At 39.0% G+C, this 23,526-nt stretch overlaps 1 protein-coding gene across 6 annotated transcripts in view; it reads left to right on the top strand.

Moving 5' to 3' along the window:
- Positions 1-23,526, top strand: part of EML6 (EMAP like 6) — a 118,810-nt gene that overhangs the window by 68,962 nt on the left and 26,322 nt on the right. For all 6 annotated transcript variants that reach the window (XM_030489276.1, XM_030489275.1, XM_030489273.1 and 3 more), the window contains exons 14-27: positions 28-214; positions 891-996; positions 4,805-4,898; positions 8,354-8,454; positions 10,325-10,527; positions 12,428-12,539; positions 13,266-13,393; positions 14,748-14,889; positions 16,043-16,195; positions 16,462-16,593; positions 17,946-18,034; positions 18,747-18,923; positions 19,036-19,237; positions 19,467-19,593. In XM_030489276.1, coding sequence (XP_030345136.1) covers positions 28-214; positions 891-996; positions 4,805-4,898; positions 8,354-8,454; positions 10,325-10,527; positions 12,428-12,539; positions 13,266-13,393; positions 14,748-14,889; positions 16,043-16,195; positions 16,462-16,593; positions 17,946-18,034; positions 18,747-18,923; positions 19,036-19,237; positions 19,467-19,593 — 1,953 coding nt within the window. The remainder of the gene's footprint in view (positions 1-27; positions 215-890; positions 997-4,804; positions 4,899-8,353; positions 8,455-10,324; positions 10,528-12,427; positions 12,540-13,265; positions 13,394-14,747; positions 14,890-16,042; positions 16,196-16,461; positions 16,594-17,945; positions 18,035-18,746; positions 18,924-19,035; positions 19,238-19,466; positions 19,594-23,526) is intronic.

Below are 23,526 nucleotides of genomic sequence, written 5' to 3'. Positions count from 1 at the left end.
ATGTCACTTGGTTTGTATTTACTTCAGTTACAGAGGCTATGACTGTCGAAATAACTTGTTCTACACACAAACTGGAGAAGTAGTGTATCACATTGCTGCTGTGGCTGTCGTATATAACAGGCAACAGCACACTCAGAGGCTGTATCTTGGTCACGATGATGACATCCTCAGCCTAAGCATTCACCCAGTGAAAGACTATGTTGCTACTGGACAGGTGAGTGTTTGGAAATGACCATTAGCAAAACATGGAAATAAATAACCTTTACAATATGTAATTAGGAAAAACATGGTTCTGTTTGTCCTTCAGTATAGCGTTTCCTCCTAAATATGGGTAAGCTGTGTATTGTTTCCTGTATCCCTCCCAAACAGCTGGGGAGCACTGGACTGGAAACTATCCAAGGTGATTATTAAATCATTCCTGTGTAACAGGAGAACTGCCAGTCTTGTGCTGTGGCCTTGGAAACAATCTTACATTCACTTTGAACCTCTGCTTTCATCTGTAAAATGCAGGAGCTGTATTTTATCTGTATCCTGGGAGGTTTGGGGGTTTCATTAGGCAGTCTTGGCATTTTTGTACTGTAGTAGCATTCAAAAGCCTTACTCAGATAACGGCTGTTTTATGTTGGGCACTCTATAGATACCTGGTACTGAATCTGATATGTTCGGTATATTCATATATCATAATAAATTATATCATTAACATGATAACAAACACTGATGTTTTAGACTAGTGATATTTCTCTAAAAGAGAAAATAGATCTTAAAGAAGATAGGACATGTAGAAAAGTAGTTACCTCTGGAGTGTTTTGCAGCTGTGATAGTGCTAATTACTGCTATAGATGTGCTTTGAACTCCTCTGGGCTGGTATTCCAATTAACCCTCTGATTTAGGTTGGAAGAGATGCTGCTATCCACATCTGGGACACACAGACCCTGAAATGTTTATCACTGCTCAAAGGCCAGCATCAAAGAGGAGTGTGTGCACTGGATTTTTCAGGTAAGCTACAACCTACATTGATCTAAATGCTTAATTAAAGAGCAATGCTTCTGATGAAATCTTCATTTGAGGAGCCAGCCAGCTCTACAACCACTACAAATTCTACATAGAAATCTGCTGACAGATTTGATAAACATTAGTGTGTGTAGTAAAGGCAGTCATGGGCCTTCTGTCAACTGGTCAATAACTGATGTCTGTGATGGCTAATCCATAATACCAAGTGTACAGTTAGGACTCTGGTGGCCGCCTACATGGTGGCATAATAATTTAAAAGCAGGCAGAATGGTGAGATGAAGTGTATAAATGAGATGGAAATGTGATCTGTAGGCTCAGACAGTTCTCCACATTTTGCTAACAATTCCCACATTTTAGTGAGTTTAAAGAACTAAGTATGACAAATTCTCCTGCTTGTCTTTCTGAGATGGATGACCTCAGTTGTCTCAGTTCCCAAAAGGTAATTCCTGTGCTCAGCATTGAGAAACATCATCCATATGGTGGTGACTTACATACTTCTGCATCTTTATAAAAGTGCTTACAAATCCATTCTCCCTTTTTATATTTTTCTTTTTAAATTAGATTACTTTAGCTGAACTATCATTTTTCTTATCTGATTTTTTTCAACTAGATGCAATATATTTCATATTCTTGTCTCTAGAAATGTGGTAAGAATTCACTAGGACATAGATCACGATTATGAGACAGGACTATATGAAAGAAGTTTTACTTCCACAAAAATAAGTTGTGGAACTGAGTCATATTCCATTATCAGAAGAGGAGTCTTGGTGTTCATCTAAGAGCTGGAATTCAAATGTAATATTGCTGATCGACCATGGTGTGTAACCAAGCTCTGAAGGTAGATATGGTACCAGGAGAAGGGAAAATGGATAAGGGTTAACTAATTGACATAGTTTGCAGGGATGTTGAAACACTTCTGGTCACAATCCCTAGTTGAACAAACGTTCATGTATTTAGAAAATACTGTATGGTTTTTAACAATTAGGTTCCTGTACAGATAGCAGTACTCCTGTAGTGTGTGGCTAGCAGTGTATCAGAATCCACCTCCCTCCATAAAAGCCTAAAGAATAAGCTGGCCGCATGTTTTGTGGACATAAATCTGTACAAAAACATTAAAGCTCTTTTAAAAGTAGTGACCACTGGCATCATTACAGCATTGCTTTAGGACCTGATCCTGAGAATGCACACATTGCATTCCTAACTGGCTTTAGTTAGGATTCTTGGCATAGAGAGGAGCAGATAGTTGTGCAAACATGCACCTCACTTACAGGATCAGAGTGCTGCTTTGGTCTTGTGTAAGCAGTTCATTGTGTTAATAATAGGTGTTTCTATATTAGCTTCAAGTCACAGTGCTTGAAGCTTAGAGAAACAACCCCAAAACTCCCAACCCTGTCTGGCTGTACTTGACCTGGCAGCTGACTCTGTACTCCCAGTTCTCTCTGCCCTTACTCACTTGCTAAAACATCTGCTACTGGCCATTACTGAAAGCAGTGTGCAGGGCTGGACCACTTCTGTGGGATGATTCTGATGATGCTATGGTTCAAAGATTATAAGTTCATTCATGCAATGTTTGGCTGTGCCCTCTGGTGGCTAATTTAACTTCTATAGTTGTGGATATTAATTGGAGTGTATAGTCCATAGTAGTGCATAAAACCTCCTGTTTCAAGGGAATAAAGTTTAAATTGTATTCTTACTAACAAATATACCTCTTAAATAATGCATATTATTGCATATTTACCTTTTATATCAGCTATCATCATAGCATTTTATCTCACTAAACCTGTTATAGTTCTTACTGTCTCCTTTCTCATTAACTTCTGTCTCTCCTAGTTCCCCTCCTCCTCCCCAGATAAATTCAGTTTTGGTTTCCTATCCTTTTTTTTCACCTTCATTCCTCCCTGTCAATTTACACTCCTTCCATCTAGGTCTATTTCATCCAACTGTGCACTCTCTTCCTCGTTCTGTAATTCCCCTTCTCCTTCTTGACTTGCTTCTCACAGAACTCAGTCACTAAATACTGTGAGCCCAGCCGAGCTCTGAGAACTTGTTGAGCCTTCTGAACTTTGCAGTAGTTTTATTGGAGTAATTTATACCAGTTCTCTTTCTGTTCTTGAAGTCAACTCTACGTAAGCACAGAGTCCTTAACATCTGTTAACATCTCCAAGAAATAACGTTCTCAAATCATTGCTTTCATTCACTCTTTTGGCCATTTCCTTAGTTCTCTACTTCCTCCAGCTTTAACTTTTCTTCAGTTAAAAAAATAACCAGGTGATCAGCTCCAGCTACAACCTGTCAAGTTCAACTGTCTTATCATCTACTTGAACAATTATGGTTTAGTTTTTAAACTTTTCCAATTTCATGACAGAAGTTTGTCTCTAGAAGTTTGTTAACAATGGTCTTGTTTCTAGTTATTTCATACACGTAGCAAGGATGCTGCAATACAGTTGAATTATGTATGGTCTTCTGTTCTTGCCTTTCTTCCCTTCATTATCAGTAGTGCTGTGTCTTTCCTGCAGTCAAGAGATGATAGCCAGCAGTTAAATTTAACCTTACAATTTTCTGTCATATTTATAGTTTCATTACATTGCCTATGAACTTTTAATCACCCATTTTGTTGCACACTAATAATTCTTATCACCATTTCAAGCACAAGAAAAGAAGCATCATTTGATCAGAAATGTTTCAAATGTTTTGGAGTACTTGGACTTTGTGGAACTGACTTTCATTGTCTTGTTTGATCCTACCTACCTTTCTTGTCCTTACACACAGGGATGTTTTATGTCTGCCTTTGGGAAGGATCAAAGGTTTGATGGTTTGATAAGGAATACAAATTTTGGAAGAAACTGAATTATAATAGAAGATAATAAAGCCAAAAGAGTGCTTTTTCTAGAAAAGAATAGACCCTTGTAATAATCCAGTTAAAAATCATAGAATCATAGAATGGTTTGGGTTGGATGCCTCACACTAGAGCAGGTTGCTCCAAGCCCCATTCAACCTGGCCTTGAACATTGCCAGGGATGGGGCAGCCACAGCTTCTCTGGGCACCCTGTGCCAGCGCCTCAGCACCCTCACAGGGAAGAATTTCTTCCTTATATCCAACCTAAATCTCCTCTGTTTAAGTTTGAAGCCATCACCCCTTGTCCTGTCGTGACAGTTCCTGATGAAGAGTCCCTCTCCTCATCCTTGTAGCCCCCTTCAGACACTGGAAGCTGCTCTGAGGTCTCCACGCAGCTTCTCTTCTCCAGGCTGAACAGCCCCAACTTTCTCAGCCCCTGATCATCCTCGTGGCCTCCTCCTGGACTTGCTCCAACAGCTCCATGTCCTCCTTATAAGAAGAAGGATATAATTAAACACTAAAAACTTTTCGTCATATGTAACACAACGGGGTCTGTCTGTGATAAGGGTGATGCCATATTGAAGTCGCCTTGGTTAAGAAGAGGAAGTCTGGGTCATGGATTAGTAGAGTGCTCTGTGAAATCTTGATGTGTCATCACTCAATAGGTATTCATTCTGGTGCTATCACACTTGTGGATAAAACTGTCAGCAGATAAAGACTTGGGTCATCTTAAGAGGTTGGGCAGGTCGACTGTCTTAGTTCTCTTGTCTAACTCTGCATGCAGCCTGCTTTAGCAACTGAAGGCCATCAATGAATCTGAACCCTAATCTCTCAAAGCATTTTGCTTCATTTATAATACATCATTTGAAATTCAATTTACAGTGTATTTGTTTTGTTCATTGCCTGTTTTCAACTAAAGCTGTAGCACCTTTAACATTAAGTATCGCTTCTGTACAGCTGATGGAAAATGTTTGGCATCTGTTGGGCTAGATGATAATCATGCCATTGTGTTTTGGGATTGGAAGAAAGGAGAGAAGCTAGCAACAACCAGGTAAGAATGCATCTTGGTATGAATGTCCCCCAGGGTTAGCAACAACCAGGTAAGAATACATCTCAGACTGAATGTCCCCCATGGTTACATTTTTCTGTGTAGTACCATCCACATTTATTACTGTGTTTACAGGAAAAACCAGAACACCTCTCTGCAAACCAAATGGTGTTTCAGAGCAATATACCCAGATTAGAAACCTTGGGATGTATAGTTTAGTGTTCGGAAATCCTGTGAGCTACTTATGTCAAGAGTTTCCAAGCCTTTCTGTTAGATAGTAACATTGATATTGTAGCTTATTTAATGATTTTAAAGTTAATATTTTCTCTCAATTTTATGTCCTGATTCAGGCAGAAATCATCAGATGTCATATATTCCTTTCTGCATTAGACAACATGCTGGGTTCCATCAGTCACATAATCAGATCACTTTCCAAAAAGCAAAAAATGTTCTGTCTAATATAAATAGATTTTTCAAGCTCTACTGATCTTGCCTTTCTTCTGAGGCAGCTGTTTCTGAGATATTTGCTCTTTGCAGTTACTAACTGAAAGCTTAGATAGTAACCTGAGAGTGAAGAACCTTTTGCAATTGCTTGAAGGGACCAATGCTGGGGAGAAGATGATGGGATTATGTTTTACGTGTTTGCTTTTTTCCCTTTAAAATATTCTTTATCATAGAATCATAGAATAGTTTGGGTTGGAAGAGACCTTCAAAGCTCATCTAGTCCAAATCCCCTGCAATGAACAGGGACATCTTCAACTAGATCAAGTATGAATGCCCCTGTGATTTATACTAATCTAGTTGTACATGATAGAAGAATCAAGCTGCTTGAGAACCTCGTTTCTGCCTTACCCTGGGGCATATCAAATGTACCTCTGAGGTCAGGACACTAGAATTGTGTAGAATTCATGTAAGCATGGACTTGTGTACCAGAAAGGCACGAGTTAATTTCATATGCTGTCTGCAGCTATGTAAGGCCTAGCACTGGTCAGTAGAAACTAGTAGCATAACTGCAAAATAGTGCCTGTGAAAGACAATTTTTTTTTATTATTATATGGTGACATGTTCCAGAAGAAATAAGGTTTTCTTATGGCAGCACTATCTGTTAGCTGTATACCATTACTGAAGAAATAATCACTTCGATCCAAGTGTGTGGGTACCATGATCTATATTAGCTATATCATGTTGTCTCAGACATCCAGTTTATCAGGCAGCAAGATTTTAGATCCTGCTTAAAATCTGTGGTGTGGGGCTTGCTTAGCAACAGTGTTGTCTGTGTTGGAAAACGTGACATTTTCTTTTGCTTTGCAATCCTGGTTTTACTGTCTGCTGACAGATTGTGCTTCAGACGACACAAGTGATAGAAATACCACATATATTCCCACAGAGACCTGCTAAGCTTTAAAAACAAGGTGATGATGGGCTGCATGGCTCCTTGTCTCATATTGCTTACAGGACAGATAGAAGATTAAGTACTCAGGTTGTTTTCAGTGTATACTACTATATGTACCCAATGGATCTACTATTGTCACTAACCTATTATTTTGAAAATACTCAAGAATTCTCAAAGAGAGCATAAAAAAAGAGTTTATCTTCTAAAATATTCCGATTTATTGTTTATATTTTAGACATGCCTAAAGGCAAGTCCCCCATTCTTTAGGCACAGTAGGACTTGTAAAGAGAGAGACAAGAAGCAACACAGGAGAGTTTACATCTAAATTTTAGACATGAGCCTTACATGGCCTTAGCAGCCAAGAATAGAAGGACATCTCCTTACAATCATCTGGACCCACAAGGAGAAGTCATCTAAAGGACTAAATCTGAAAAATGAAGTGTACATTCACTGTATAAAAACATTCATTATGTTTATTCTGTAGTTATATTTGTTTCTTATAATATTCTCTTAATCTTTTTAGCATAATTTATTTCAGCATGACTTCTCAGTTTTCTTTTCTTGCAATGTTCAGAATATCCTGTTATTTATTTGTTTTAATTGCATCCTGGATAAATTATACGGCTTGGTTTTCTATCTTGGCTCTACAGTCCTCTGTCTAGTTTCATTAAAATCCTTATTGAGTAAGTGTAGCTGGTAGAATCAAGATGTATCTGAGCTTCCCTCACCAGCTTCTTGTGCCTTATATGCTGGTCCAGTGTTTTGTGTTAGTGGACTGCAGTCCCTAATGAAGCTGAAGAGGGCGTTGTCAAACGCATTTGCAATCTAAATCAGTGAACATCATGCTGCGATACTTCATTCTGTAAGAGCAAACATCCCGTGCCAGCCCCTCAGAACACAACACCCAAAGGAAATCAGGGTGGAAATGTACAGTCCAGATCTGGTGTGTCAGCACTATTCATCCTACCACAGATGCAGACATACTCCTGTCATCTTACAGGGACACCTGCACTGGGATGCAATTAGTTTGACTTTGCACTCGGGGCAGTACGTTTTGCCTGGTGTGATAGATGCTTCCAGAAGCAGCAGTGTAACTGGCCTGATCTGAAAGGCTGGGCATCATTGTAGCAAAGTAGAGGAACAAGAGAAGAAGGAATTGCAAGATGTACTTCAGATGTCAAAGGGGTAAAGGACTGGTTTTCATCTAACTGATTCACCAAAAGCAAATACTGAATCCAAGGAGGTTATCAGTACCATGTGTTTTCCAGGTCTACTAAGTCTGATAGATGAAAGTGTCATTGTCACAGTACAAAACCTGGAAATTCATACTGAAAAGCTGAGGAGTATTGCTTTTGGTGAAATAATTAGAAATACATCTTAGAAATAATTACTACTTTGCATCTGGGAGTATTTTTTGCAATGGTGAAACTTAAACTTAAAAATCCCCATAAACACATACTCCAAGAAGAATAATTTAATTACCCAAGAACTGAATTAGAAGGTGTATATGCTGCTGAATGAACTGTTACCTAAACTATAATTATATAATTTGGGTTTTTAGTTCTTGTCTTGAAGCACAGTATGTTAAACACTTCCTTGTTTTTCTTGACAGAGTATTTATGATATTTATTGAGTTCTTACCCACTTACATATTTATGTTGCCCTTTACACCTTCTCTTAATTGCACTAACCTTTGTTGCCTGCTTGTTCATCATGACTTAGCTGAAATGAAATTCAGTGAGAGACAATTTTTATTCACCAGGTTTCTGAAGGATTCCAAGGCTAAACTCTTGCAGATGAGAAACAGTGCTCTACTTTCTGTTGGATAGGGTAAGGATGGGAGGAATAATGAGGACACAGGCTCTGTGGCTCATCTACCAGTCCTCACTGTGTTACAGACCCATAACTGCTCTATGTGCACCAGCAGTAGGACAGTCATGGTGATTAGGTTCTCATTGCTAAAGACGGTGTTAGTCCATACAATTAAATGCCTATTTAGAACAAAACAATTTGGAATGTTAGGTCATCTCTTACCATGTACTTTTATTTTTCATTTTTATTGCAGGGGCCATAAAGATAAAATATTTGTAGTGAAGTGTAATCCACATCATGTAGACAAACTAGTCACAGTTGGAATGAAACACATCAAGTTTTGGCAGCAAACGGGTACTGTATTGAATATTTTATATGTAATTTGTTTGAGAATGTGTGTATTCTTTAATACAAGAACATCATGATCTCAGTTTAAGAATCTGTTTAATTTGTAAAGCAATTTTCTAATTACCAAAATAAGAAAGGGGTAAAAACCTACATCTGAATCAGCAAATGTCCCAGTAGTCCTTTCTCTTTGGAAGACATTTTCAGCTACTTGTTTTTTAGCTCTAGTCATACTATGAAGGATTTCTCCTGGACAAGCATCCTTGGCTCACAGAAAACACACAGTCCTGTAATTCACTTGGGCAGATTATGACCCTTGTGGTGAAAACAGCAGCTGGTAGCTACAAATCTCAGGTGCCTCTGGCCCACTGCTGGAAATGGTAGTGTTTGCTCTTCAGGTACTGCTGGGACACTTTGCAACCCTTCAGAATCAAGATAGAACTGGTTTTCAGTCACCAGAGATGACTTCCAGAGATGGAAGCACATGTTTCAAGGTGCCAGGCTGAAAAGATAGGTTTGAGGATGGACCATAAAATGTATGCCTGGGCAAAAGAAAATAAGAAATAAAAAATAGGATGTTTTGCAGAAGTTGAGTTATAGTAATTTTATCTATTAGGCTAAAAATCATAATTCAGTATCACAAGAATCAAGATACCAAGGTAATATATTTTCCATATGACACAGGAGTTTAGTTTCCTTTCCTAATAAGAAAAAAGAAAATGTTTTCCATTATGTAAAAACAGGATAAGATTCTGCAAACTAACAAGCAAAATATTCAGAATGAGAAGTAGCTGTTGGTCTAGACTTGTGGCAGACTGAGAGAGAGCTGGTTTCTGATCGAGGGTGGGTTTTATTCCAGGCTGGACTTCTTGTTCTTCATGAGTTTTAATTGTATACACACTACACGAGTACTTGGTCAAAAGATCCTGGAGAGCATCTTCTGTGTGTGACATTCAGCAAAGGTTCGCAGGGCAAGGGCAGCTAAAAATAGAACTCAAGACAACTCAAAATAGCATAGCTTTATGAAGCTCCTATACTTACACCATACTTGACAGCATTCAAGTGGTTCAGGTGCTCTCAGATTAAAAATTGCATTTTTTCCTGCATATTTTGTGTTTAGGTTATTTTTGTAGTGATTAAATACACTTGCATTGCTGCTTGCTAAATTCTATTGCATGAATTTGCATTATGCAGTTATCTTACTCAAAGTATAGTCTCTTTGCAATAAAAATGGTATATTTTGAATTGAGATTTGCTCAGTGGGACTCTCAGTGTAGTTATTTGTGAAATACATGATGACTTGACAAAAGGACACCGCTGCTGTTTTATTTTGTACTTATATGTGTATTTTAGTCTAGAAGTACTCAATTCATGGGTGCATAAGGCTACTCCTGCTTTCTGAACTGAAGTAACACTGTGGCAACTTGGTTTTCTGATGATCAGAAGAGGAGAAAATCCTGCCATTTATTCTGCAAAACTGCTGTCAAATTGTCAGGTTGCCAGTGGACAAGTAAAACAAACCTCTACTATCTCATGGGTAATCGTGGTACCTTTAAAGAGAAAAAGCTTGGCAGGATGTTCTGTGCAAAAACTATCCTACCAGCCATTGTGTTAATCCTTTTTACACAATTCCTCACCAAATTTACCATTTGCTTGGAAAGAACAGTCTGAAAAATAGACTCTGTGCTGCTTCAAAACTGTCATTACTACATTGATTTTCTTCTATTATGTTTGTCCCTTGTGCACTCTGTTTTCGGTATTTCTACGATCTACTCTATCATAGATAATCAGAGGGAATGATGGGGCCAAGACATTTGTCTTTACATCACTATGGCTGCAAACTGAAATACAGACAGGCTTCCTTTTGTTCATGGTGCAGGTGGAGGCTTTACATCAAAACGAGGAACATTTGGAACTACTGGGAAACTGGAAACTATGATGAGCGTCTCATACGGGCGAATAGAAGATCTGGTTTTCTCTGGTGCTGCTACTGGAGACATTTATATCTGGAAGGATACTCTGTTGCTGAAGACAGTGAAAGCCCATGATGGGCCTGTCTTTGCCATGCACGCGTTGGATAAGGTATTTGGCATCTGATGTGACCCATTCATCTTTATTGGTTCTGTTGCAACACTGGATTTTAGAAGTGTGTATCTAACATACCTCCAACGAAGTTACTCAGGGTTTGTACATGTGTACGTGAGCAATACGTTGTCCTGCATTGCATTAACACTGAAGATGCTTTAATAAGCAAAACCATAACAAAAAACAAGTTGCACTGGATGAATCTGACTGTGATTAAAATCGCAAACCCAATATTAATGAGTTCTGTTATTTGATAGACATTTTGTGCTCATTACCTGACCAATAACTTTCTGACTAGTGAATATGCAGCATTTATTTCTCGCTGTGTGTCACTGTCATATTTGTAAACCACAGGAGAGTAACAGGAACCATTCATTGCCTCTTCAACTTGATCTCCAAAATATTTTTGCACTATAGAATCACAGAATCCCAGCCTGGTTTGTGTTGGAAGGGACCTTATAGCTCATCCAGTTCCAACCCCTGCCACGGGCAGGGACACCTTCCACTAGAGCAGGTTGCTCCAAGCCCCTGTGTCCAACCTGGCCTTGAACACTGCCAGGGATGGGGCAGCCACAGCTTCTCTGGGAAAAGTCTGTGCCAGCGCCTCAGCACCCTCACAGGGAAGAGCTTCTGCCTCAGAGCTCATCTCAATCTCCCCATTCCAGTTTGAAGCCATCACCCCTAGTCCTATCGCTACAGTCCCTGATGAAGGTCCCTCCCCAGCATCCTTGTAGCCCCCTTCAGACACTGGAAGCTGCTCTGAGGTCTCCACGCAGCTTCTCTTCTCCAGGCTGAACAGCCCCAATGTTCTCAGCCTGTCTGTGTACGGGAGGTGCTCCAGCCCCTGAGCATCCTCGTGGCCTCCTCTGGACTTGCTACAACAGCTCCATGTCTGTCTTATGCTGGGAACAACAAAACTGTATGCAGTAATCCAAGTGGGGTTGTCAATTTCCCTCTGATATCAGTATCAATTACCAATTTCCAAAATACGAAACATGAATTTTTAATAATATTATCACGGTATCTTAAGGAATCAAGACTTCAAATATCTAAGGATTTTGCTCTTTTGAGTTAATTATTCCAGATATCAAAAGTATTTTCCTTCAGTTGCATCAATAAATCTTTAAAAGAAACTATGGCAAAACATATTATTGACATCACATAAATGAGGTTGGGGCAAAGTTTTGCCACTGGTAATTTGAAGATGGTGATAATGGAATATCCTTTTTGAAGTTATAGTTTCAACTTCAGAAGTATAGCAGGAGAAGAATATTAACTATAAACATTTTTATAGATCAAGGTCACTTAAGAGCCCTGAGGCTCCATCCTTTCTGGCCCTACCTGATTGTTCCCAGCTTTTCCATCAATTTTTCTATTTGATCTTGGCACTCCAACTTCTGAACATCCTTTCCCTTACTTTTTTGTTGGTTAGTTAGTTATGCTGTGTTTTACACTCACTTGGCACAGATAAAGAGAGTCTACCAAGGGTATTAATCAAAGAATTGGTTCCTGTGCATTATTAGAACTCGGTTTGAAGCATCTGCTAAGTCCATTGAATTTGGAATAACTTGAGAAATTTTACCAACTACTGTCTCTTCTAAGAATGAAGCACGTAGCTTATTTCCACATGCAGAAAAATATTATGATTCAGCATTAGTACTTACAATAGTGTGCAAACTGTGGGGTTATAAGTCTAGAAAACTATAACCCTAGAAAAGCAACTCTTTAATCTTCTCCCCTTCTGTATTTTCCCTCATAGGTATAGGCTCCAGCATTTTTAATTCAACACAGAAATAAAATGCAGGGGAAAATTTATACTGCCTTTGGACATGTCTTTTTAAATGTTAATGTATGAGCACTGAACATTTGTCTGTATTTCCATTCTGTGATCACATAGGGATTTGTAACTGGTGGAAAAGATGGAATCGTAGCTCTTTGGGATGATATGTTTGAACGATGTCTGAAGACATACGCTATTAAAAGAGCAGCACTATCTGCTAGTTCTAAAGGTATTATCTGTCAATGTGTTCTAATAAAGAATATATGCAGGAAGGCTGGTAAAACAGCAGCAATAGGTGCCAAATCTTACCAGAAAACAAAGGGAACAGTGCTTGGAAAACCCCATGCTGGAATTTTCTGTTTGGATTGCTACAAGTTGTATTTCACGCAATCTTTGCCATTTCTAGTTTGCTCTGCTATTTCCTCCTCTCTTCTGTGACATTTGGCTTTGTTTTCACTGAAGAAATGATTTTAAAAAGGAATGTCACAAACCTGTGAGCCTGGCGGCTCCAAAGCCTGTTCTGTTTAGCAGCTAGCTGCCTCAGCTGGCCACATTTCATGTGGTGAGAGCAGGGTCTCTGTGAGCTGGAAAGCACTGTTAAATTCTACTTCCACGGGTGCCAGGTGAAAGCCTGTACAGTGACATTCAAGCTAATCACAGACTTTATATCCATGGTGCTGGAGCAGCTGAACCCCTGATATGCTGTCATGGTTAAAGCAGTAAAATACCAGTCTTTATATTGCCACAGTATAGACTAGCACAAGCTCCCCTCCTTTGAACTATTAATTAAATCCATGGATTATGTAGTAGTTTGATCAGGCAAATGTATCTCATGGCTCATGATTTTAAACAGATTGTAATTATAGGTAATATAAGCTGTATAAACTATGGGTGATATGAGGCTCTTTTTGATTTCACAATAAAAACCTTAAACTAACATTTTTATATTCTTCAGGTTTACTGCTAGAAGACAATCCCTCAATTCGAGCCATCAGTCTAGGACATGGACATATACTAGTGGGAACTAAAAATGGAGAGATACTTGAAATTGATAAAAGTGGTCCTATGACTCTACTTGTTCAGGTATGTATGGATCTCCCATATCAAAATATTCCCTGTAGATACAGCAGACATTATAAGATTTTCCCAGTCCTTTCCTTTCTGTTTTCATTAACCCTGTTGGCCACCATTCCTTTCCTTGCTCAGGCAGAAGCTGATGCTTTCTTATGTAAATGACTTTGAGATTCACTGTGGATTCAGAATTTCGAAGGTAAAATGAAGAGTCCATTAAGTCCAAAGGTTGATGAGGCTTTTTATGAATTTTGTAGGCAGTTTAAAGAGATCTCTTTTTGCAAGACAAAGTGTTTTACATAGTTTGGTTAAAACAAATCATATATACGCCCACTGCTGTATTCGATGTTGCTTTCATTTAGTGTCATGAATAACCCTAATGTCTATATGTAGAAAATTCTATATATAAATTAGTGAGTTATAATCTGTCAAGTTTTTACTTTTTGTTGTCTGTAACTGACTAGATTAATGTTATGTTTTACAATGTATTATTTCTTTGGTGTTTTTCTTTCCAGTCAGTTCTGATCACACAAAGTAATCTTCCGAATTGTCATTTCCTGCATGACAGCCTCGCTAACCTAAATGTAAAGTTGTAAATTATTTAACTTATTCACTAATTTGGAATTGCAATCTCACATGAATCTCATATGATAGTAAAATTAGCTTAAAATTACCTGATTGCTGTGAGTTTTCTGATAAAGTGTTATAATTGTCATCCAGCTTAAGTTACATCCTTGCATGCATCAGCTTGAGCCAAAATAGAAAATACGTAAGGTGTAATCAAGATGTCATGAGAGTTCCTCCCCTTTTTCTGTTAATGGCATTTTTCCATCTCAACAAAAACACCAGCTACCAAACTGAAATCCAGATTTAGCATAGCGAGAAGTGATTTCACCTTGAACTGCAGGGCCAGCAGGCTGTGGCAAGTTACAGGAAATCTAGAAAAAGCAGGAAGGGTGAGTAAAAAGATTGAAAACTGAGTTCTGAGGAAAGATTAAAAGAATTGAGTATGTTTGTTGGGAAAAGAAGTTCTTCAGGATCTCAAAAATGACATGAGCCTTGAAGACAGAGGAGCCCATGTTAGGATTTCAGGATGAAGTCCTGTTTGGAGCATCACTATTTCCTGTTCATTTCAAGACTGGAAGAAAGAGCATTGGAAGCACAGGAATTACAGCTAGTAACAGTGGAGGAGACTGGCAGAGTATATTTAACATGGTTATCAGAGGAAACAGACCAAACAGTCAGGTCTCTTTGAATGTAGAAAATCTTTGGGAGGAGATGGTGAAAGCCTTATTTCATGGAACTTATAAGATACTACATAAACCCAAATGCATTATTTTCTCTTATATTAAATGGTTTCCTTTAGGGACATATGGAAGGAGAAGTCTGGGGCTTGGCAGCTCATCCCCTCTTGCCTGTCTGTGCAACAGTGAGTGATGATAAAACACTCCGAATCTGGGAGCTCTCATCCCAGCACCGCATGCTGGCTGTGAGGAAACTCAAGAAAGGTAATTCTCATTTGGCCATACAGTCGTGATACCACTCTGTTCCTGTGACAGTCCCGTCCTTGCTTTCAGTGCCATCAGAGGCATTAATTAGGTAGGAAGAGGACACAGTCATTAAGAAATTGTGAGCATAGGAAGAAAATTGTCTTTGGCATGTGTCAAGTCAATGAAAAGGGTAGAAAGAAAAAGGATGATAATCTATCATAATGAATGATAATAAAATTAACTTTAATCTATTTTCCTTGGATTCCAAGTGGAATGAGTTGACCTCAGAATCATTTTCCTTCCTAAGAATATTTATTTAAAGCCAGCATTTATTTTTGCTGACATTAAAAAGTTTCCTTATGAAGACAAATGTAAAATGTTCTGCATGGTGAGCACAGTCAGTGGCAACATGAACTTCACATGTTATACCAACTTCTCTGAAAATGGACAGTTCTCCTGCCCTCTGTATAAAATTGAATGACCTGTGCCGAAATGCTGCCTTCCTAAAATTATGCTTACTTCATTGACTCATTGATATCCTTCAGGAAATTTTATGGTGTAAATTCAACACACTTCATTTTCAGTGACAGATGGAGAGCACAGGAACTCTAACTGGATGAGGGAAAACAGAGTCAGGTGAACTCAGGGGTGGAGTAGGATAGCTGTATGAGAGAGTATGGTCAGAAATAATGTTGAGGCCAAAAGTAGGTGGAGGAAGTGTAGTTTTAAATGTGCTCCACCCAACAAGAACCATTATTCAGTCATATAACCAAGAAGCTTTCAGTGTAGTATCCTTGAAAGACATGTGGTTATGCCATAATGAGTCTTTGAATTTTCCATCTGGATATCCTTTCTGATCTTTTGTTTTGGTTTGCTTTTTCTATCATTGGTGTGTTTAGAACATAGTTGGAAGGTGGTATTTGCACCTAAACCCATTCCAAGTCTGTTCACATCACCATTGTCAACTTAAGAACGGCCTATGCAGAGGGTACATTCTCATTTAGTAAAACATTAATCATAGCCCTCCTGTCATATATTAGTTTTAATAAATAACAAATCTATTTAAAAGGTACGTACTTGATGTAAAAACCTTTCAGTTGCAGTTTACTGATGGCTTTCTCACTCCCAAGTTTGTAAACCTGAAGATACTCCCTTCCCTTTTCTTCTGCAGGTGGACGATGCTGTGCCTTTTCTCCCGATGGGAAAGCCTTGGCTGTAGGCTTGAACGATGGGAGTTTTCTGGTGGTAAATGCTGACACTGTTGAAGACATGGTCTCTTTTCACCACAGAAAGGAAATGATCTCAGATATAAAGTTTTCACGAGGTATAATCAGATGATAAGGTGAAAGGGTAGCATTCAGCTTGGAGTTTGTTTTTCTCCTCTAGACAAAAGACTGAATGTCCAGAACGTAGACTGGCTTTATGTGTTCTCCATTTAAATACTTTACAATTCTGTGCAGTTGTATGCAGCCCAGTATAATGGGGCCCACACCAAACTGGTGCATTTGTTGCTCTACAATAGTAAAAATGCATAACAATAATAATTATAACATGTACAGCTTTAATAACCTCAGTGTCTCTTCTTTACAGAATCGGGAAAGTACCTAGCTGTGGCTTCCCATGATAATTTTGTAGATATTTACAATGTGCTTACCAGCAAAAGAGTTGGCATTTGTAAAGGTGCATCAAGCTATATCACACACATTGACTGGGACTCGAGAGGTAAAATGTTTGACCAGAGATACAGATTTAAAATGCCTGTGAAAGTGAATATCAGAAAGCTGTTCTCGTACCAGTTATTAACATAAACTGTCAGTACTAATGCAAATGATGTTTCAACATTAAGCACCATATGGGTTCAGTGCAATTACATTTGCTGGTGTCCAATTTGCTTGCTTCTTTGCTGATCATTACATGGCAATCACTGCAATGAAATTAGAGAGCCTTATTGTCACAGCTAATTACATCTAGCAGGATCGATAATGAACTCATGCAAATAAGCCTTCTCAGACCTAATATGATTCTGTGTAGAACCACCTGTGTGTCTGAGCCCTGCTTCCCCTGTTGTGCTAGTCCCAAAATGTGGAGCAGGCTCACTAACCACAATAGGAGCTAAACTCCTTGCAGAATCCATTCAGGTCTGGGTGCCATTCTTAAGCTAGCAATAGAAAGCCATGCTACAGCTGAGCTGCTGCTGTGTGACTGCTTACAACCCTCATAACTGACTACTGACAGTTGTAAAGTGATAATAGCAAGTTGTCCGATACTACCTGTATATCTGTAGTAACCAGTTACTGGATGTGTAACATGTGCAGATATAAAGTGTAAGAAAACTGAGAATCCTTTCTGTCCTTTATGGTGTTTATTGGCAACTCTAATTGAACTTCTAGATGTAAAGGATTAATATTCTAAATTGTATAAACTGCATTATACAGGTCGGGTAGGAAGGGCATGATGCTCCTACAGCATATTGCACTTCTGCTTGTCAGTGACCCCAACAGACTGACTATGGCTCATGTAACAACGGGCAAGATGCCCACTGAAAATAGAGCAGTGCTGGAGCTGCACTAGTTCCTATCAGTTGATAATCCAATGTACTATCAATTGCATACAGGATTATCTTTGTAATATCACAGTATTTGTATGGGTATAGTAAACTTCATATTGAAGGACAGTTTGATGTGTAACTGGACTATATGCCAGTTAGGCACTGCAAAACAGACAGGAATTTACAGTGCTTTTAGCTTTTGGCAAAGCTGTCTTGCAGAATGATTATGAAATTAAAAGCATACACATTTATAGTTTTTACTTCCCATTATCATGGTGATGAAAACACAAGCAAAATATGTGTCATCAGAAGAATGTGATTTGCTGCAAGACAGTAATTTTTTAGGGATGATGGATAGTATTTAAAATACTATTTCTGCAGTGAATCAGGAGTATAGGATTCTTCTGAGAGCGATTCTAAGCCTCTGCTTTAGCTTACCTCTAGAAATCTCTTCACTCAATCAAAAGAAAGTTCATATATTCATAATAATGAATAAGAATATAATAAACTCTTATTTCATACCCAGGAAAGTTATTGCAAGTCAATTCTGGTGCCAAAGAACAGCTATTTTTTGAAGCACCAAGGGGGAAAAGGCATATTATAAGAATTGCTGAGGTACGAATTATGCTTATTGGACCTTTTCACTGTGAAAGTTATTTTTCAGGACTGTTGAGAATTAGCATATTTTGTCTTCAAATGGTATAGCTTTTCCTTTTAAAATACTACTTCCTTTTAAAATTTACAGTGGCTAGAATTAGATTTAATCATTCTGTACAGCATCTTTCCTAGCCTTTGTAAATGGTAGGACTTGCAAGCTTCTGCTTGTATCTCTAAGTTTATTGCTGGTTGTTTGATAGCAGTCATTTTCCATAACCCCTTTCCTGAAGAGTCACCTTTTTCATAGAATCATAGAATGGTTTGGGTTGGAAAGGACCTTAAGATCATCTAGTTCAAACCCCCTGCCATGGTTTTCTGTGTAATGAGTGTGCATCCAGGTTATACCCTCTCTAAAGAGTATGGCCTGGATTTAATGATGTAGATCATTTGTGACACATAATTCTTGTACAAAACTGCCAGTGTTTAGCAGCCCAGAAAATCTTTAAGGAGATTTGTATCCAAACCATGTTCTACCTTGGGAAAGTGGGAATATTTAAAGTTTTTAGCCTTTTTCTGAAGATCTGCAGTTTGTATTAACAAGCAGTAAACAGTGAACAGTTTCTAAAAACACTGAAATCAAGTTAATATCAAACATAGAAAAATATAGGTGTGAAACCAGTGTGCATTTGATGTATTAAGACAGTGTCTTCTGGGGATATTTTGATTGCAGATAGAGAAGATCGAGTGGGACACCTGGACATGTGTTCTTGGCTCTACTTGTGAAGGAATTTGGCCCATGCACAGTGATGTGACTGTTGTGAATGCAGCCAGCCTTACGAAAGATGGAACACTATTAGCTACAGGAGATGATTTTGGGTTTGTGAAGCTTTTTTCATATCCAGTGAAGGTAATAAGTGTGTTTATTTCTGTGATTGGAAACTGCAGAAGCAGAGGAATTAAGGAAGACCCTGTTCGTGGCATGTCAGGCTGCTAATACTTGAATTCTTTGTGCTACACAGGGCCAACATGCAAAATTCAAGAAGTACGTGGGTCACAGCGCACAGGTAACCAACGTGCGGTGGTTACACAATGATTCTGTGCTGCTGACTGTAGGTGGTGCTGATACAGCTTTGATGATCTGGACCAGAGAATTATTGGGCATTCAGGAGAGTAAGCTGGTTGATAGTGAAGAATCAGACACAGATGCAGAAGAAGATGGAGGTAAAAAGGGTTATATGAAACATGGGTTTAATTTAGTCTTTGTTCCACAAAGACTCACACAGGCGTTTAACTTGAAGTGGGCGAGAAACATTCATGTGCTAAAGCTCAGTGTAGGGAGAGCTTGGTAGGATTTGTTTCCTTCTTTTTATTGGTGCAGATTTTCCTGTTTTCTGCTCTTCCACTGTGAAACAAGGGTAGTTTGCTTTATTTTATGTTTTATTTTTCTAAGGTTATGATAGTGATGTTGCAAGAGAAAAAGCAATTGACTATACCACTAAGATCTATGCAGTAAGCATCCGAGAAATGGAAGGGACAAAACCACATCAGCAGCTGAAGGAAGTTTCAGTAGAAGAGAGGTATGTCACGCAAAGGCATTCATTTCCAAATGTACATTGCATTCTTTTGAATCTCTTCTCATTCAACTAAAATGAGTCCTTAAAAATAAGACAGGAATATGCAAATTCACAAGATAATATTTAAAATGGTGTTCAACGTGTTAATATGATGAAGAATAATACGTATTTGTAAGTGAAACACCTGTGAGTGTTGTGTTCTCTGCTACTGTCACATAAGCAGTTATATTCTTTCCTAATTAGCAGGTGTAGCTGTGCATTTGTTTGCGGCAGGGCGTTGGGGACAGGGTGAGCTTGTAAATGCTTTGTAATTGAGGCCTTTGGTGATGTTTTCATTGAAAGGTTTTCAGCTGGTTATAATTGTGTCAGGTTGTTATTGTTAAAGCTGAAATTTCCCATGGCTCACATTGGCCTTAGGCTGAATTAGTTTGGAAAAAATAAGCTGGAAGGAGAACAGTATTGGAGAGGACAGTAAAGAAAAAGAGGTAAGAGCTGAGCATAGACAGTGAGGTCCACTGGAACACAGACCTAGGGGAGTGAGTGAGTGAAAACTCTGACTGAGACAGGATTGCTGGTAGAGAAGAATCTATAACCAGTAAAGTACATTCCCCTTCCTGATCTAGACCAGTAAATCTACACCAGTGAATCCAGTTGATGCCTCAGCTGTGAATCCATGCAGTCTCTTTTGATAGAATTTCTTTTCATCAGTGGTCATTCTTTTATCATGAGTTTTCTTGCCTTTGCCAAATGTTGGGCACTGACAAAAGGCTGCTGCGGGTTAACCCACAGAAACAATTTCAGCTTGGTTGTTTCCCCTCAGTTTGCCCAGAACACATGACTATAACAATAGCAGTAGTGCAATGGCATATTGTTCTCCCCAGGGATCCTGCCCTAGTTAGAGAACAGGATACGCGTCCTCAGGGAGTACAGCAGGCGCAGAAGGAAGCGCTGGTGCACTGCAGGATCCCTGCTGCAGATACTGCAGAAGATGAGAGTGCTGGGTGGAGAAAGAGGCTGGGATGGCGAGAAAGCTCTGGAGCCTGTGGAGAGCTGTCTTCTGCTTCTGTCACAGGGCTCCTAGTAGTGGTAGGCAAACAGAGCATTCTGCAGGCAGCCTCTCACCATGTACCACCTCAGTTCCTGCTGCCAGCTCAGAGGAGTACATCTGAATTTGCAGGCAAACTGCACACTCATGGCTGCAAGTGCAGATCAGTTAAGCAGTGTGTTGAACAAACATGTAACACATTGAACAGATGAAGGTCTCAGGTTCTCTTACCTCACTATGGAAAACTAGTGCCATCTTTTCAGATTTTTGGCTTTAAATCTCCTTGGTGCCCTGACTTTCAAGATGCAAAATGGAGTGAGTGCCTGATTAGTGCCTGATTTCATGCAGACCTTTGAAAAATAAATGAGTTTATGTTTTTAAAGCTTTCAGAGAATGGATAGAAAGTAATAATAATGTCTTCACTCAGTATTTGAACAGGACAACAGATGCTGGGTGTGAAAAATGAGAAGAAAAATGTTGCACCCCCTTCTTTTCATCACAATATTTTAACAAAAACATGCACCAGGAGGATTAGTCATTCCATTTTTCTATAAAAAGGGTATTATCTAGTAAACATGAATGTTTTGAGATTGAGTTAAGAAAAGGAAGCAATTTATTTTATTTTGAGCTAATAGTGCTAAATTGTTATTACACATGAAATAGCAAGTGCCAGTGGTACGGCACCAGATGTTTTACACCAGAAACCCTTATACCTTCCAGCTGCTTTATTCTGCTTTGATGATGCAAAAGCAACTGTAGAGCCAGTTTAATTGACCAATTAAGCTGGGCTTAAAATTGTTTTGTACTAGTGAATTACCAACAATATGAGCGTAAGCACCAGTCTCTTCTGCAGTTTGCCAGCACTATTTTCAGTCCAGGAGCAAAAACCACCACGGTCCCTTTGGTTCCCTAGGAAGCTTTCCTTCTTGAAACCTGGCCCTGGGTCTGCTCTCTGAGGCAAGCAAGTACCCAGCTTCTCTAAGGAGTATCTGTCTGCCACGTACTCTTCCTGACTTCTGAGTCTGTCCACATCCTCAGTCCTACACTGCATAAGCTGATTCAGCTGATGCAGCAACAAAACTGCTGTGCTGCTGTGGAGGAAGGCACCCTGCAATGAACAGTTTGCTTTTTTCAACCCTATAAACAAAACCTATGGTACTGCAAAGCAGGCTTCCTGCTTGTCACACTCGCTGATAATCCCTAAGGCAGGGAAAATGTGCTATCCAACACCACAAAGCAACACTGCAGCTGGAAACTCTTCTAGTGTTTCCACACTACCCACTCTGTTTACAGCTGGTGGGCCTATTTAAATGGGTAGACACCTCCTCTGCAGTGAGGTTGCCTTCGAGTAATAATGCCTTCCATAATAATCTCTTCATAATGACTGTACATGAAAATAGCTTCCTGTGGCCTATCTGAAAGAATAAGCTATCCCATAACAAGTTCTAGGCTTTAACATTCTCCATGTCTTCTTTTCTTCTTACCGCCTCTATGTAATCAAGTTTTGTGCTTCATTTTAAAATAGCTTAAAAGTAATCCCTTGTAACTGTCCTTTCCACCTCTTCTGAAGAGACACAGCTATTCGACACATTTTTATATGTTTCAATTACAGCTACCTCAATATAATCACATCTTTGGCATTTGCAATTTGCTGTTCTGATAAAATTGTCAACAGATCCCATACTTTTCATATATAGCTTGTTAGGCAAAGATAAATTCACTTCCCTTTCTACATCAGATTAATATAATTACCAGAACTTATAGTCAAACAATTAGAAGCAGAAATTTCCGGGTGAAATGCAGGCAAAACTGCAGTTTCTGAGAGCGTCGTGCTGGGATAGGGCCTGAAGCTGTGAAAGGTCATTGGTTTTGGATGCAGTAAGATGAGATTCATGTGTTGGCTACTGCAGTAGTCAGTGACTTCAGTTTTTTGGCCACAGTTGTACCAGTATGTGCACAATTTATGCAGGATCTCGACACTCTCAATTATGAGTGTTTCAGGCTGAAGCTGACTTCTCTTGTAGCCATATGAATTATTAGGCAAGCTTCATAGCTGTGCCAGATCCCATCTTTTCTGAGAATACAAAGTAATACAGCAGCCAGTGAAGGGTTCGTCTGACCGTGTTCGACTCCCAAATCTTTTCTCTTTGTAATTATGCTATATGTCTGTATGAAGACCCCAAAGGTTGTGCATTTGATTGGATTTGCACACTGTGAATACTCTGAGTTTCATAACACAGTCTACATTTTGAAAACCATGTTGCAGGCTGGAAGGTCCTTTAAGGTAGAAGCAGTGAGTTCATCACGAGACCTGAAAAACTGCTGCTCTGCTTCATCGCAGAGTGCAATGAGGATCTGAGACGTGTCACCACATTATATTTTCATTGTGTGTCTGAGAAAGGAAGGATAGTGAGTTACTCATAGGTATAGAGAGTTATTCATAGGTATAAATGAGTTATTTGTAGGTATAGCGAGTTATTCATAGGTATAGTGGGTAGAACACCAGAATTGAAGAAAGGAAGTTTAAATTAAGAAAAGAAAAGAGAGAAAACCAAGCTTCCAGCCTCCAGCTTGAGCAAGAGACAGGAATAGCTGGGGCTGTTGTTCTGAGCTGCTTCTTGGGAACAGGGACTTTAAGCTCACTATGTTTTTTTCTTTAAATAGTACTATTCAGAAGGTGAACTGGTGCTGAACAACTCATTTCCCTGCTTAGATAATACAAATACGCTTCAAAGGTACTATGTGACACTTAGGAGACAGTTTTGGTTCAAGATGGCTGGTTTATTTTCCTCTTTATAATAGCTACATTTCCATCTTTTTAGCCTTTGTCTTTGCTAGAACAAGCTTGCAGGACTCTCTCCTTCTGTAATATGAAGAGTGGTGACTGACAA

The sequence above is a fragment of the Strigops habroptila genome, chromosome 6, assembly GCF_004027225.2.
Source record: "Strigops habroptila isolate Jane chromosome 6, bStrHab1.2.pri, whole genome shotgun sequence".
Taxonomy (NCBI): Eukaryota; Metazoa; Chordata; class Aves; order Psittaciformes; family Psittacidae; genus Strigops; species Strigops habroptila.
Note: the sequence above shows the minus strand (reverse complement) of the source record. Positions and strands in the feature narration are given on the sequence as shown.